Source organism: Diabrotica virgifera, chromosome 5 (genome assembly GCF_917563875.1).
Source record: "Diabrotica virgifera virgifera chromosome 5, PGI_DIABVI_V3a".
Classification (NCBI taxonomy): Eukaryota; Metazoa; Arthropoda; class Insecta; order Coleoptera; family Chrysomelidae; genus Diabrotica; species Diabrotica virgifera.
In genome coordinates, this window is record NC_065447.1 from 221,026,525 (window position 1) to 221,042,222 (window position 15,698).

The window sequence follows — 15,698 nt, forward strand, 5'->3', positions numbered from 1 at the left end:
ATTTAACGGTTTTTTTTAACTTTGGACACATAGTACTGCTTTGCCAACTCTTTAGGTATTATATGAGAACTTTGTATTTGTGTTTTTCCTCAAATTATTGAGTTGTTCAATATTCTGGAAAACAATTGAAAACGTTTGGGACTTCTGGTTAAAAGTAGGTTCAGGAGCGTAACTTTAAATTTAATTTTTAATACAAATTAGGTAGATAATATAATTTAACAACAAGATCTTTATGTGAAGTTTATTAATATTTTCTATAACATACAAAAGTTTGTTGTAGCTTAAAACAATGTTAGGATTAATAGGAGCATTTTGTCTAAATTGTATTAATTTACAACTAATTCATTACTCAGGTACTCTCCCCTAAATATCTGAAAAAAATATTAAACAAAATGTCGATTAAATAAAAAAGATAATTGACTAAACTTATTTTTTTTTAATTATTATTAAATAAGCAGAGGCGTGCGGTCCATGGAAGCGGGGGAAGCGCCGCTTCCCTATTTATTCGTCGATATAAGAAAATATATTATTAATTAATATTTAATAATCAAAATTTTTTCCCTAATCCAAATAATCTACATATTACCTAGCCAATAGGTATTGAAAAATATTAAATATTAATCTCGTACGAACGAACTCAATATGCACACAATTCAACTATTTGGTCCACTCCTGACAGAAGTGCATCTCAAAATCGCCGCTTGTCATGCAGTTGTACCTTTTAAAATTGGTCAGGGTTCAATGACCGCAGCCACTAGTCGCGCGAATTTTGGTATGCCATGGAAGCGCTCGTCGTATCGCCTTTCCGAAAGTGAGATGCTCCGACTGTTACTGCTGCTAAGGGGTGCTTAGGCATTACATATATTCGCTTAAAGAATATTTCGATTTAAATTTTTTGCAGAGATATTTCCTTTTACTGATCTTTTATTTGACATTTTACAGAAATCAAATGGTATTGCATTTTGTATAAGACAAATTGATGACTTTATTAATACGATAATTAAAAAAACGAGAGCAGTTTAAAAATATTTGGGATAAAACTGAACATATGGGGTTTGAACATGAAAGAAAAATAATGAAGATTGATAATTTCGGAGACAGAAAGACAGAGAAAACAGAGGAAACACAGAGACCTTTTGATAATCTTCTACAACAAATGAATTCTAGCTTTCAAAATTTTAACGATTTAAAATTTGTAGAATTATATATAATCTTAATATTTCTAATTATAATTTATCAAAATTTCCCACAGAGGAATTTGTGTCATTACGATTAAATAATGAAAATTTTTTGATATCCCAGCTGTGCATTCTCAGTTAAGTATTATTTATGAAACAACTGATATGAATGATAAAGAAATACCCAGAAATCTGGGATTTCTTTATAACTACTGGTTTAAACAAGTCGCTGTGTGAAGTGGTCAAGTTGTGTGAATTAGTACTACTAACTATCCCAGCCACAAGTGCATCAGTTGAACGAAGTTTTGCAGTATTAAGATGCATTAAAAGTTTCAAATTAAGAGTTTAAAAGAAATTCAACAAGCGAAGACAGACTTTGAAAGTTAGCTCTATTATCCATTAAAAAAGACTGCATTCAACAATTATCAGAAGTTGATAGGAGAATAGACCTCGAGTATAAATAAGTGTCATTTTAGTGAAAGTTGTGTGTCGTGGAAAATGCCTCGGAGTATATTTTTTTTTTAAATATGATTCTTTTTTAGAAAACCAAGCCCGGCGCGAGGACTCAAGGCCCGAGCTAGCAATACATATCAATGATAGGTCACTAGTCACTAGAAATAGCGGGAATAGAGTGCCTCACGCATTCACGCGTCACGGATTTATTGTGTGAGTCCTTGTACGCAGGACGTGTCACATAATTAACTACTTTGCTGATAGAGAGCCCCTGCGCATCAGAGTGTTATCAGGTGGAAAGTTGCTCGACCCTCGACCCTTAAGAAAATATTTTTATATCCTTATTGAATCGCTTCCCCTTTCGAAAAAGTCACCGCACGCCACTGGAAATAAGGAAGAATGAGGTTTCTAAATTATTTTTAACATAAAAAAATATTTAGAAGAATAAAAATATTTATTCGAATTTTTATGTAGTAAATAATATCAAAAGTAAATTTTTTTAAGGTTATTTGTTTTTCGTTATGTTAGGTTAGGTTAGGATAACTTGGATAGCCTGGATTATTGTTAGATTCCATCAAGGAGCGCAGAGAGAAAATCTGATCCTCAATTATTTAAAGCTTCAGTACTATATATTTAAAGGAAATCAACGACGAAATGAAGATAAAACTTCAATGGCACTACAAGACATATCAACAAGGAGGTATGATCTGTAGGGTTTTAATAACAGATCTACCGAGTTCCTGTGTCGAATGAGGTTAAAAGTGAAACTAATCAAGTTTTATGAACCTGGAATGGATTCTACAAACAATGGAAATCAATAGTGGAATAAAGATGTAGAATATCTTGGTGGACAAGAAGAAAAATATATGTAGTAAATTACTAACAAAAAAGAACATTTATGATCGGCTACAATCCAAGCTTAAACAGTGAAATAAAATGTAATCAATAAAGTCAATTATTAGACTAAATCTTGCGACAACATTGGAACTTTTTTGGTAACTCCAGAAGTAAATAAGAAAGTATGAAACATAATTAGATTACTACAATCGGAAGTAGAGAACGCAATAGGTTGCCTGCAATAGAATAGACAGATTATCACAAAAATACAAAGAAGACGTACACGTGATGTAACACCTGCGTATGTAGTGTAATGACTTACGGAACAAAGAATTGAGTAATAAACGAACGAAACAAGTCCAAACGTAACAATAGTGGACTCGATAGAAATGATAACATAAAAATTAGAATGGAATAGGACAAGAGATACTAAACTATATTGAAGAAAAATGTTTAATTTGGTATGGGGACGCGAGATGAGATCAGATCGTACAATATATTTGGATTGGAGCCCAATAGGAAAGAGAAAAATAGGTAGGTCCCGAATATCATTGGAAGATGATGTGGACAAGGCCATAGAAAGATGAATCCTTAGATGGAGAATGGCAGTACAGAAAGGACTGGAGACGTTGACTGAAGGAAGGAAGGCAGCTCTTATACTCGTATCTACATGACAGGAAAAATATTTTTTAAAAAGAAACTGATTGCAATATTTTGTAGATTACGGTCAAAAAAAAGTTTACTTACCAATAATTTTAAACTTATCTAATAATAAGTTCTCTGTGATTCCTTTACAAATAGATCTTTTTCCCCATTTTGGTATGCATCTTCCTTTTTCATATGTTCGTCTTTCTCCAGATCCTCCCCATACATATCATTTTGTAATTGTTCGAAATTTTTCTGCCTTTCTTCATCGGTAATAAATTCGATTCCGTACTCTCCCAATAAGTCTTTTAATTCATCTTCGTCTACATTATCTAAAAATGGAAACAATGGAAAATTGTGCTGAGTTCAATAATTATTATTGATTCTAAATGATTTTCAGGAAGTTGATAAGATTGATCGTTTATCGGCCGATAAATAGATAAGTTATCTTCAAGGTGTATTTCGAAATTTGTGAATAAAAATGCGATATGTCCAGGGTCAGTAATTGATTTAAATATTCTAAGTTTAGCCTTTTGGTTACTGTAAACCTTTTTGACTTATGCAACTAAAAGTCAGATAATAAAACTGCAGAAAAATTATTACATTAAACAGTAAGTTGAATTGAGTTCTCTAAAGAACGTGGATAGATAATTCAGAAATCGTAAAATGAATATGAGCATTAATAAATATTTTAGGCAAGGCTGTAACAACCAAAATATTATACTTACTTTCAGCACTGAATCCAGTGTCCTTGATCATTGGTATCTAAAAAATATGTACGAGTACAAATGTCAGGCATTTCATTATTAATGTAGTAGGTAATTATAATAACTTAAAATCTTTACATTAACTTAACAAACGAAAAGTACTAGATAAAGGTACATTTTAGTTTTGTTATTGTTTCAGCCTAGGTATAGGGTCAAATTTTGGTTCCGTGATTTCGTAATCACCGTATATCTTTATATTAGGAACCACGTACGAAAACACGATCCACCGATGTAAATAAAACTGAAAATGTGAAGAAAATCCACGAAATGGTTCTAACTGATCGTAAAGTGAAGGTGCGTGAATTGGCATAGGCCAAAAGAATTAGTAAAGAGCGCACAACTCATATGTTGGACAAAAGTTTGGATATAAAAACATTATCCTGCCGATGCGGGCTGCGTTGATGACCATTGACCAAAAACATGATTGTGTGGCAATTTCTCAGCAGTGTTTGTACCTTTGAAGCGCAATATCCGTCGAACTTGGAAGTGTTGATAAAACCTCGATCCAGTAATACACAACAGAGAATAAAATGAACCCACGGCAGTGGACTGATGTCATCAAAAGGTCGGAAAGGTCATGGCCACTGTATTTTTAGATGATTTTTCTTCTTCTACGGCACTACAGCCCAAATTAAGCCTTGGCCTCCTTTCTATTTTTATCTCCACACTTGCTTGTCTCTGGCTGCTCTTATCCATACACGGAGTCCTAAAAAGGCTTGTGCGTCGCTGTTTACTATGTCTTCCCAGCGTTTTCTTGGCTTTTCAACCGGTCTCTTTCCCTGCATTCTAGCATTCAGTGCTCTTTTTGGTAGCCTATCCTCTCCCATTCTTATCACATGTCCGTCTCATTGCAATCTTTGTATTCAAATGAAGTCTGACAGGGGTGCTTCCTTATAAAGTTGATCAAGTTCGTTGTTGTATCGACTTTTGAAGATTCCCTTTTCCCTCACAGGTACTAGTATTCTCCTAAGTACTTTAGTTTTGGGTGTGTCGAGTTTGTTTTTGGATGTTTATTTCAGGACCCAGGCTTCACTGCCATAGCATGTTATTGGTCGAATTAAAGTTTTATAGATTCTCATTTTTGTATTTCGGTGGACATTTTAGACCGAAATATATGGGAGAGGGCAAAATAAGCTCTGTTTGCCTGCGTTATTCTCTTCCGTATTTCTCCATCGTCTGATCCGTCGGTCGGCATATATTTCTACTCCCAGGTATGTAAACTTTCCAACCGTTTTAATGTCATCTTCATGTATAATGTTTTATGGGACTATATTTCTTCTCGTCTGAGTCATTATTTTTGTTTTTTTTCTGTGTTAATTTCCAGACCTAGCATTTTTGTTTGTGTTTTTAGCTCTGCGTATGTTTCCTGTGCTTCTGTTGATGTTCTACTCATAATATTAATATCATCGGCATAAGCGGCCAGTTGAACCGTTTAGTTGGTCAGTAGGTTTCTTCGTCCAGTTTGCATTTGCCTAACCGCATACTCCAGTGCCAGGTTAAACAATGTTGCCCATCTCCCTGCTTTAGTCCCTGCGAAATTTTGAAAAATCTGTCCGGTGGTTTTGTATTCGTACACATGTCTGAGTTTCATCCATTGTGGCTTTAATGAGTGTTATTAGCTTGTGTGATATTGTCAATTCAGCCAATATATAGTATAATTTGTTTCTTTTGACTGAGTCGTATGCCTGTTTGAAGTCTACAAACACGTTGTGAACATCAATATCGTGTTCCCATGATTTGCTCAAGATCTGTTTGACTGTAAATATTTGAGCCAGTGTCGATCTTTCCCGTCGGAAGCCCCTCTTTTTTTTAAATGATTGCAAAGGCATAATTTTAAAAGGAACCGAAGCAGGAACTAATTGAGAAACAGCCCCATATGCAGAAGAAAAAAGTGTTTTCTGCAAAACCATGCACCGACTCACAAGAACGTTATGACAATGGCATAAATTCATAAGTTGTGCCTCGAATTACTTTTTTATGCGGCTTATTCTCCTGAGATGGCTCGTAAATAGAAAATTCAACTCGAACGAAGTGATAATTGACGAAACAAACACTTATTTTGTAGAGCTTCAATAATAATATTATTCGGACCCCATAAAAAGTTGGAAAATCGTTGGACTCGTATTGAGCTAAAAGAAGACTATATCGAACAAATAAAAGAATTTTCTGGAACTGAATGTTTTTTATTTCAAAAGAGGTTACTACCCAGACCACCTAATATATTAAGAGACAGATTAAAGAGTAACTTGTATTACTTATATACAGGGTTTTAGTAGAAACATTCATTCATTAAGCATCAAAATCCCTAGGGATTATAGCTAACGCCATGGCATTTAAAATCCTATTCTTGGTTGAGAGGGATTAGTCCTCTGTCATTTTATAGCTTGTTGTGTGTCTTTGCTGTTCTCGTGACTTTTTTCCATTTTTTCCTGTCCTTGTACTAAACTTTCCAGTCTTTCACATGCATTGCTATTATGTCTTCTTCTACATCATTCAGCCATCTTCTTCTGGATCTTACTATACACCTGGGCCATAGTGGTGTCCAGTTAGTTATCCTTCTCAACATATCTGATTGTGGGCGTCTCTGTATATGTCCTATCCATTCTAAGCGAAGCGATTTTATGTATCTGACTATGTTTTCTCTCTTTAATTCTTCTTCAATTTCGGCATTTGTTGTCATTCGTATTTCTCCCTCTCTTGTTACATTGTAGTCCAGTATTTTTCTCATTATTTTTCTTTCAACTTTCAGAAGACTATCTTCTTCTTTCTTGTTAATCGTTGTTGTTTTCATCCCATATGTAACAACAGGTCTTATTAAGGTCTTACAGTAGGAAAAATGAAAGAATACCCATGAACGAACATATAAAACACGCTGTATTTTCCTGTCACCGTGTCACACAAAAAATTGGCCAGCGCAAGTACATGTAATAATTATTGTTACATGTACTTGCACTGGACAATTTTCTTTGTGACACGGTGACAGGAAAATACAGCGTGTTTTATATGTTCGTTCATGGGTATTATTTCCTTTTTCCGACTGTATATAGGTTCATCTTGGTTCTCTTGCTCAGGGTCTTGCTTTTCGGCAGATTTCTATTCATTCCATACGCTTTTTTGCCTTTCAGAATTCTTTCCTCTGTTCTCTCTTTTCCAGTTTTCCCTATTGTTGCTCCCAGGTAGCTAAAGGTGGATACAGTTTCAAATTTATGGTTCTGTGTTATTAGATATTTCTGACTTGTTGTGTAGTCCTTCCCTAGCGTCATGTATTTTGTTTTGTGCTGGTTTATTTGCAGCCTTTATTCTCTTTGCTTCCTTATCTAATTTTTCAACAGCTTTTATAAGTGTCATCTTCGTCTTCGCTGTTATGACTAGATCGTCTGCATACGCTACTAGTTGAAGTTGATCTGTAATAATGTTTTTGTTTGCAAAGTTTATCCTTCTTTGTTTATATTGATTTCGTTAGAAGTTGTTCTGTTGAAGCTGATCTTTGCTGTGGTGTTCTTTAGGCTCACTGTTAGCAAATGTCATAATTCTTCTGGGATTTCAAGATTCTCTAGCTCCTCCATCATTTTCGGTCGATTAATTGTGTCAAAAGCGCTTTTGGAAACATAAAAGTGGAAACATAAAAAGACAAAATCCTGTCATTTAAAGAAGGATCCTGGAAACAATTCTGTGAAAACATTGTGGAAGTCTACCTGGTAATACCAAGGTTAATGGATTTCTTAAAAAAGTTAACACAGATAATCCCAAGTCAATTAAATTGTGCAAGGGTAAATATACGAACACTGAAAAGGAGGTTTTTAAGGAGGAAAAAGAGTATGTTTTAAGTAAGGCTTCTCAGGATCGACGCAATTGACTAGTGGAAATAATCAACCAACAAACTTTATCCCAATCAGAATTGACTGGCTGATCTCTATAGAGATTTTTGTTTCTCACAAGGTCAGATGGGCTATTGAAACTTTTGAACCGGATTAAACTGCGGAAACAGATGATATATTCCCCAAGCTACTACACGAGGGACTGGAAACAATCGTGTGTTGACCGATTCAAATACTTAGAGCTATCTATGCTCAGTGGTACATTCCCAAATCTTAAATAAATGTGAGTGTGGCGTTTATTCCTATACCAGGAAAACAGATTACACCTTAGCAAAATCATACAGGCCAATAAGTCTGATTTCATTCATGTTGAAAACCATGCAAATACATACTGAATGATCACATCGAGCAAAATCTGTCTTAATAAAAACCCACTGCATCTGCTGCAATGGGCTTAACAATTAAGGAAAACAGGTGAAGCTGCCCTGTACAATCTACCTCCGACATGTGACGGAACTCGAAAAGTTTACATCAGAAAGAAGTGCCCATGCTGCATTTTTAGACATCGAAGTTGCATTTGATAATACCTTTATCGTATAATAATATAAAAAAAAAAGATGAAAATGCGCAACCTCCAATTACAGTAAAAACTGGGGTATTAAATCAAGGATCGGATTTAATGCCCGATATAACAAAATCAGAAATCAAAGAGGCTCTGAAGAAAATGAAAAATAATCGAACCCCAGGTGAAGATGGAATAGTATCAGAAGCACTAAAAATTGGAGGAAATATACTACTTGAAAAAATTAAACAACTTTTCAATATCTGCCTTCACAACGCCAATATTCCAACAGACTGGAACAACGCTACTATGATTCTATTACACAAAGCAGGAGACAAAGCCAATTTAGAGAATTACAGACCGATTAGCCTCCTCAGCCATTTATATAAGCTATTTACGCGAATAATAGTTAAGAGAATGAATAGAAAGTTAGAGACTTATCAACCAAGAGAACAGGCAGGATTCCGAAAAAATTACGGAACAAATGACCATCTACAAAGTATAAAAACCCTGATAGAGAAAGTAGTGGAATACAATAAACCCCTAGTTCTACTTTTTATCGATTTTCATAAAGCCTTTAACACAGTTGAACTTAGCAAAATATTACAGGCGCTTAAAGAATGCAGGCTAGATTATAGGTATACAAAATTATTACACAAAATATACTTACAGGCAACAACCACTGTCAAATTACATACTAACAGTAATCGCATAAAAATAGAACGGGGGGTTAGACAAGGAGACCCAATGTCACCTAAACTTTTTAATACGGTCTTAGAACATGCTTTCAAGAGTTTGGATTGGATGACAAAGGGAATAAAAATAGATGGAGAATACCTAAACAACTTACGTTTCGCCGATGATATAGTCATAGTAGCTGAGGATCTAGGTATGGCAAGAGAGATGGTACAAGAACTCGTTGTAGCTACAGAAAATGTAGGTTTAAATATAAACATCTCGAAAACAAAAATAATGACAAATTTGGTACCCAACCAGAACATCAGTATTGGTGGGAAGGAAATAGAACTCGTAGATAGATATAAATACCTGGGACATGAAATTACGATTGGCAGGGATAACCAGACTCATGAGCTGAAGAGAAGAATCGGTCTTGGGTGGGCAGCATTTGGAAAACTGAGAGAAACTTTTAAAAGTGAGTTACCCACATGTCTAAAGAGAAAGGTATTCGATCAGTGCGTCCTCCCAGTCTGGACGTACGGATCAGAAACACTTACCTTAACTAAAGCCTCGGCTACCAAACTAAGAGTCACGCAGAGAAGAATGGAGCGGTCAATGTTAGGAATAACTCTGCGAGACAAAATCAGAAACGAAGAAATCAGGAGAAGAACAAAGGTGACTCACGTCATCGAGAGGATAGCCAGGTTGAAGTGGAGATGGGCAGGACACGTAGCCAGAATGACAGATGGGCGATGGACGAAGAGGTTATTGGAATGGAGGCCAAGAGAAGACAAGAGAAGCGTCGGTCGACCGCCTACAAGATGGACTGACGACTTAAGAAAGGTAAATAAAAACTGGATGAGGGCGGCGCAGGATAGATGGGGTTGGAAACGAGGGGAGGAGGCCTATGTTCAGCAGTGGACTTTTGAGGATGGATGATGATGATGATAATAATGTATAGTACAGTAATAAAAAAAAATTATTAACACATACAAGTTGATTATTCAGATGCTTTAGAGCAGATTAATATTCACAGATACGTATTATGGTGCCATAAACCTAAGGGCAACTAAGAGAACCTCCAATAGGGTCTTTTATAATCCAAATTATGTAATATAGTAGTCATTGATGACTTTGGCTGCTAAGCCCATAAATCTGGGTCCAGAGTCTCGCAGATGATATTATAATAAAGACTTAGGGAAAATTCCTCGGTTCTGTTGCGGATCAGATGCGATTTGCCCTCTATTAAATAGAGATGTGGTGCCTGAAAAAGAACCTCTGCACCCTGTTAAAACTGAACTAGTAACCTTTACCAATAAAAGAAAACTATGCTGAGTATGCTGGAAATATTTCGGAGAAACTAGAAAGAACCAATTAGATCAAGTATTTGGGGATAACACAGGAATCCAAACCCAATCGAAACAGTAATCTTAACAGCATAACCAACAGGGCTACGCTACTCGTCTGCAACTGCAAACGAGTTGTAGGTGTAACCTGGGAGCCGAAAATCAAAGGTAATCTGTTGGTTATTCACCAGTACAATCATATTATACATGAGTTACAAATGTTTAGTATTATGGTGAAAAAAGCCGTTTTTAGGTACAATCTTTTGTGACTTGATGAAATCCTTAATGATGACCATAAAGCAAAGAAGAATCAACATTAACACGGGGAGCCAAGCGACTATTGTAACCGTAAATAACTCACTAAATCAAAATTTGTGAGGAACTACAAAGATCTCTTCAAAAACCCAACAAAATAAAACGAAGTGTTGGTCATGGTGCATGGGTGCATATTTTTCGAAAAAACAAGGCTCGGGAGAAACCTTTGTAGACCCAGCACTATTTTGAGGCATCACCAGATGCTACAAGAAACGACGTTCAGAAGTGGCTTATAAAGAATGATAAAAATAAATGGAGAGACACTCTAGGACAAATCTATACTAGGAAAATAATCTAAAATGTTGACAAAATTCTCGAACAATTTGATGAACTTCAATAAAGGGAAAATTAAAACGGTCGCCCATAGTATAGAAGAATTCGAGGAAGATAAGCAATTTCATAGCAAAAGATTTAAGAAACAAAGACACAAAATATGTAAAAAACTTATTAAAACATGTCTATTAAGCTGGAAAGACCATTTCATAAGGGAGCCATGAGACACACCCCATATTTTCTGGATATTTTATTGTTAATTTATTACGCAAATTAAAAATTTATTGCTTCATCCCCTTCAGAGAAACAGGTGGCCATTCCAGCTTAATATTAAGCTAGAAAGGCCAACATTCATATATCCGAAACGAAAGTAGATAGAGAGTTGCTTCCGGTGGTCTATTTTATTGCTAATTAATTGCTAATTTATTACGCAAAACAAAAATTTATTGCTTCATCCCCTTCAGAGAAACTGGTGGCCATTTCAGCTTAATATTAAGCTAGAATAGCCAACATTCATATTTCCGGAACGAAAGTAGATATAGGGTAGCTTCCGGCGGCATATTTTATTGCTAATTAATTGCTGAAAGATCGAGTTTACAAGAATTTACAAACTCACCCCCTTCAACCCCTACCGTTATCATCATTCCCCGGAATCCACAAAAAGTGAAAATAACCAGTTTAAAGAGCTAAAACCAAGTACGTATTTTTTGCTCATTAATTACTACATGTCTAAGCCAAAAATGAATGTTTTGCTTCCTCCCCTAACGAGCCACAATGGCTGCAGCGGTTAAATACTTAAGGCTGCAATACTTAACACTCCTATTTCAGGAAAGAAAGCAGATAGAGGGTCGCTTCTGGCGGCATATTTAATTTTTAATTAATTACTGAAAGATGGGTTATACCAGTATTTACAAACTCACCCCCTCTAACCTCTACAGTTATCATCGTTCCACGGATTTCACAAAGCGTGAAAATAATCAGTTTAAAAACTTAAAACCAAGTGGGTAAACAAAACTACAATACCCAACACTCCTATTTCAAGAACGAAAGCAGATAGAGCGACCCTCTATCTGCTTTCGTTACTGAAATAGGAGAATTGAGTGTTGTAGCTTAAGTATTCAACCGCAGTTGCCATTTTTACTGGTTAGGTGATGAAGCAATAAAATCAAATTTGGCGTAGACCTGCAGCAGTTGCTTAGGAAAAAAATACCCACTTGGTCTTAGATTTTTAAACTGGTAATTTTCACTTTCTGTGAAATCCGTTGAGCGATGATAATGGTAGGGGTTGGACGGGATGAGTTTGTAAATTCTGGTATACCCAATCTTTCAGCAATTAATTAGCAATAAAATATACCGCCGAAAGCTACTCTCTATCTACTTTCTTTCCAGAAATATGAATGTTGGCTCTTCTAATTTAATATTAAGCTAGAATTGCCACCTGTTTGTCTGAAGGGGTTGAAGCTATAAATTTGTAATTTGCGTAATAAATAAGCAATTAATTAATAATAAAATAGGCAGCCAGAAGCGACGCTCTATCTGTTTTCGTTACTGAAACAGGAGAATTGAGTGTTGTAGTATTCAACCGCATTAGCCATTGTTGCTCGTTAGGGGATGAAGCAATAAAATCGTTTTTGGTGTAGACCTGGAGCAGTTGCTTAGGAAAAAAATACCCACTTGGTCATAGGTTTTTAAACTAGTAATTTTGATTTTCTGTGAAATCCGGGGAATGAGAACAACGGTGGGGGTTGGAGGGGGTGTGTTTGCAAATTGTTGTATACCATATCTTTCAGAAATTAATTAGCAATAAAATATGCCGCTGGAAACGACCCTTTATCTGTTTTCGTTCCTGAAATAGGAGTGTTGGGTATTGTAGCATAAGGATCAAACCGCAGTAGCCATTGTTTCTCGTTAGGGGATGAAGCAAAAAATTGGTTTTTGGCGTAGACCTGCAGCTGTTAATTAGAAAAAAATACCCACTTGGTTTTAAGTTTTTAAACTGATTATTTTCACTCTTTGTGAAATCCGTGGAACGATGATAACGGTAGGGGTTGGAGGGGGTGAGTGTGTAAATTCTGGTATACCCCATCTTTCAGCAATTAATTAAAAATTAAATATGCCGCCAGAAACGACCCTCTATCTGCTTTCTTTCCTGAAATAGGAGTGTTGAGTATTGTAGCCTTAAGTATTAAACCGCAGTAGCCATTGTGGCTCGTTAGGGGAGGAAGCAAAAAATTCATTTTTGGCTTAGACCTGTAGCAATGAATAAGCAAAAAATTCGTACTTGGTTTTAGCTCTTTAAACTGGTTATTTTCACTTTTTGTGGATTCCGGGGAATGATGATATCGGTAGGGGTTGAAGGGAGTGAGTTTGTAAATTCTTGTAAACTCAATCTTTCAGCAATTAATTAGCAATAAAATAGGCCACTGGAAGCAAATCTCTATCTACTTTCGTTCCGGATATATGTATGTTGGCCTTTCTAGCTTAATATTAAGCTGGAATGGCCACCTGTTTCTCTGAAGGGGATGAAGCAATAAATTTTTGTTTTGCGTAATAAATTAGCAATAAAATAGCAAAAAAATATGGGGTGTGTTTCATGGCTCCCTTATGAAATGGTCTTTCTAGCTTAATAGACATTATTAAATCGGTTTTTTTCATATTATTTTCATGTCTATCCCAATTATAAAATCAATAAAGAAGTAATAATAACTACAGTATGGTGTGAAACCACAAATCCCCATGCAGCGATGGCATCCGAGCAGAGTTATTTAAGCACGGTGGAGAGCAGCTCACCAAGGTGATGCGAGAAATTGTTTGTAAAATTTGGTCTGAGGAGCAAATGCCTGAAGAATGGAGCTTAGGCCTAATATGCCCGTTACACAAAAAGGAAACCAACTGGAATGCAATAACTACCGCGGAATAATTCTCCTAAATACAGCATACAAGATATTGTCAAACATTTTGCACGAGAGATTGAAGCCTTATACCGAAAGGGTTCTTGGAGAATATCAGGCAGGATTCAGGCGTGGACGTTCAACCATTAACCAGATTTTTACACTACGACAGATCCTGGAAAAAGCGCAAGAGTTTAACATAGATATGTACCATATTTTTGTCCATTTTAAAGCTGCTTATGACAGTGTATTAATACCAAGTCTCTACAACGCTATGAATAAGTTAGGAATTCCAGAAAAACTCATATGTATGATAAAAGTGACAATGGCGAAGATGATATCAACAGTAAAAATTCAAAACGACTCGTCAACCCCATTTGAAATACATAGGGGGTTAAGGCAGGGAGATGCGCTGGCGTGTCAACTTTTTAATGTAGCATTAGAAAAAGTCGTACGAGACGCTAATATAGATAGCAGGGGAACAATATTCAATAGATCTGTCCAAATTCTAGCATATGCAGACGACGTGGACATTATAACAAGAACCAAAGCGAGAACAGCGGAAATCCTAACCGAGCTAGTAGCAGCAGCAGAACGAATGGGGTTACATATAAGTCGAAATAAAACAAAATTCATGGCGACTAACAGAAACACAGGAGCTGGAAATGTTGACGCAGATCTAGTCATCAATGACCAAAACTTCAAAGCGGTCAAAGAGTTCATATATCTAGGGACATCGGTTAACCCCAATAATAACACATCAGAGGAAATAAAAAGACAAATATTAATTGCAAACAGGTGTTACTATAGTCTATCAAAGTACTTACCTAACAAACGTCTGTCAGGACGTGCTACAGGACATGTAGTGCGGACCCCTGAATCGAACATGATAAAAAGATTCTAACAGCGCAACCCGTGGGAATGAGAAGACGGGGTAGACCAAAGCTGAGGTGGATGGACGGGGTAACACAGGATGCCGAGAAGATCGGAGTCGGCAACTAGAAAATGCAAGCAAGGGACAGAACAGAATGGCGTAGAAAGCTTGAGAAGGTCGAGGTCCTCTAAGTAGCACCAAGATGATGATGATGGTGTGATCATGAGAGGTATAAATAATTCAATTTAATAGATGCACATACACAACAATATGTAAAAATATATATAAAACATACGAAAAAAAAATAAAGGAGTGGTTATCATAAAATAATTTAACGAAGATGAAAAATATAAGAAACAAAAAACTATCAGAAAAATACAAAACTAATGACAGTGAATAACAAAATAGAAGAAACGCGCATTTACGAATATTGGCAAAGAGTAATAACTACTAATTAGTAGTTATATTAAAAATTATATAAAAATATTAAAAAGTAAAAACTAGCTGGTCCTTACCGGCCTTAATCCAGGAATAGGCCTTAATCTCCTAAGTCCAACTTCGTCCGATCTAGACTCTCCCCTTCTGGCTCCCAAAACTTCCCCCGAACTACTATAAGCTGTCTCAGCCCACGACTCTTGGGAGATAACCCCTAAGATGAGAACGAAGCACAAAAGACCGTAACTATTCATTTTGTCTACGTAGCGGTAATGAATTATATAAAAGTAAGTCTCTACCGTTAAAATTCTGAAAGTGTTATCTATAAATCGACTTCTAATCCAGGAAACGGTTACACTTATCGATTTAAAAATAAAATAATCAAATGTTTTATCTCGAAATTGTTTAAGGTGCTGTTTATGGGTCACTTAAAAAAAATTTGGCTTGACCAGTTTTCACCGAAAGACGGAACTCATTTTCGGATATTACTTCCTACATTTTCCGTAAAATGTTACTAGCAAAATGGGTATACTTACTTATATACAGTGCGTCAATTTTAAAAGACACCTTCTTCTTCTTCTTCTTCTTCTTCTTCTTCTTCTTCTTCTTCTTCTTCTTCTTCTTCT

General features: G+C 35.8%; 1 protein-coding gene across 1 annotated transcript; it reads right to left on the minus strand.

Moving 5' to 3' along the window:
• Positions 1-227: 227 nt before the first annotated feature.
• LOC126884677 (uncharacterized) lies at positions 228-15,399 on the minus strand. Its single transcript, XM_050650749.1, has 4 exons — positions 15,153-15,399; positions 3,842-3,878; positions 3,216-3,445; positions 228-371 (listed from the first exon to the last, which is right to left on the minus strand). Exons 1-3 carry the CDS (start codon positions 15,324-15,326, stop codon positions 3,234-3,236), a joined length of 423 nt encoding a protein of 140 aa, XP_050506706.1. The 5' UTR covers positions 15,327-15,399; the 3' UTR covers positions 228-371; positions 3,216-3,233.
• Positions 15,400-15,698: the final 299 nt, after the last annotated feature.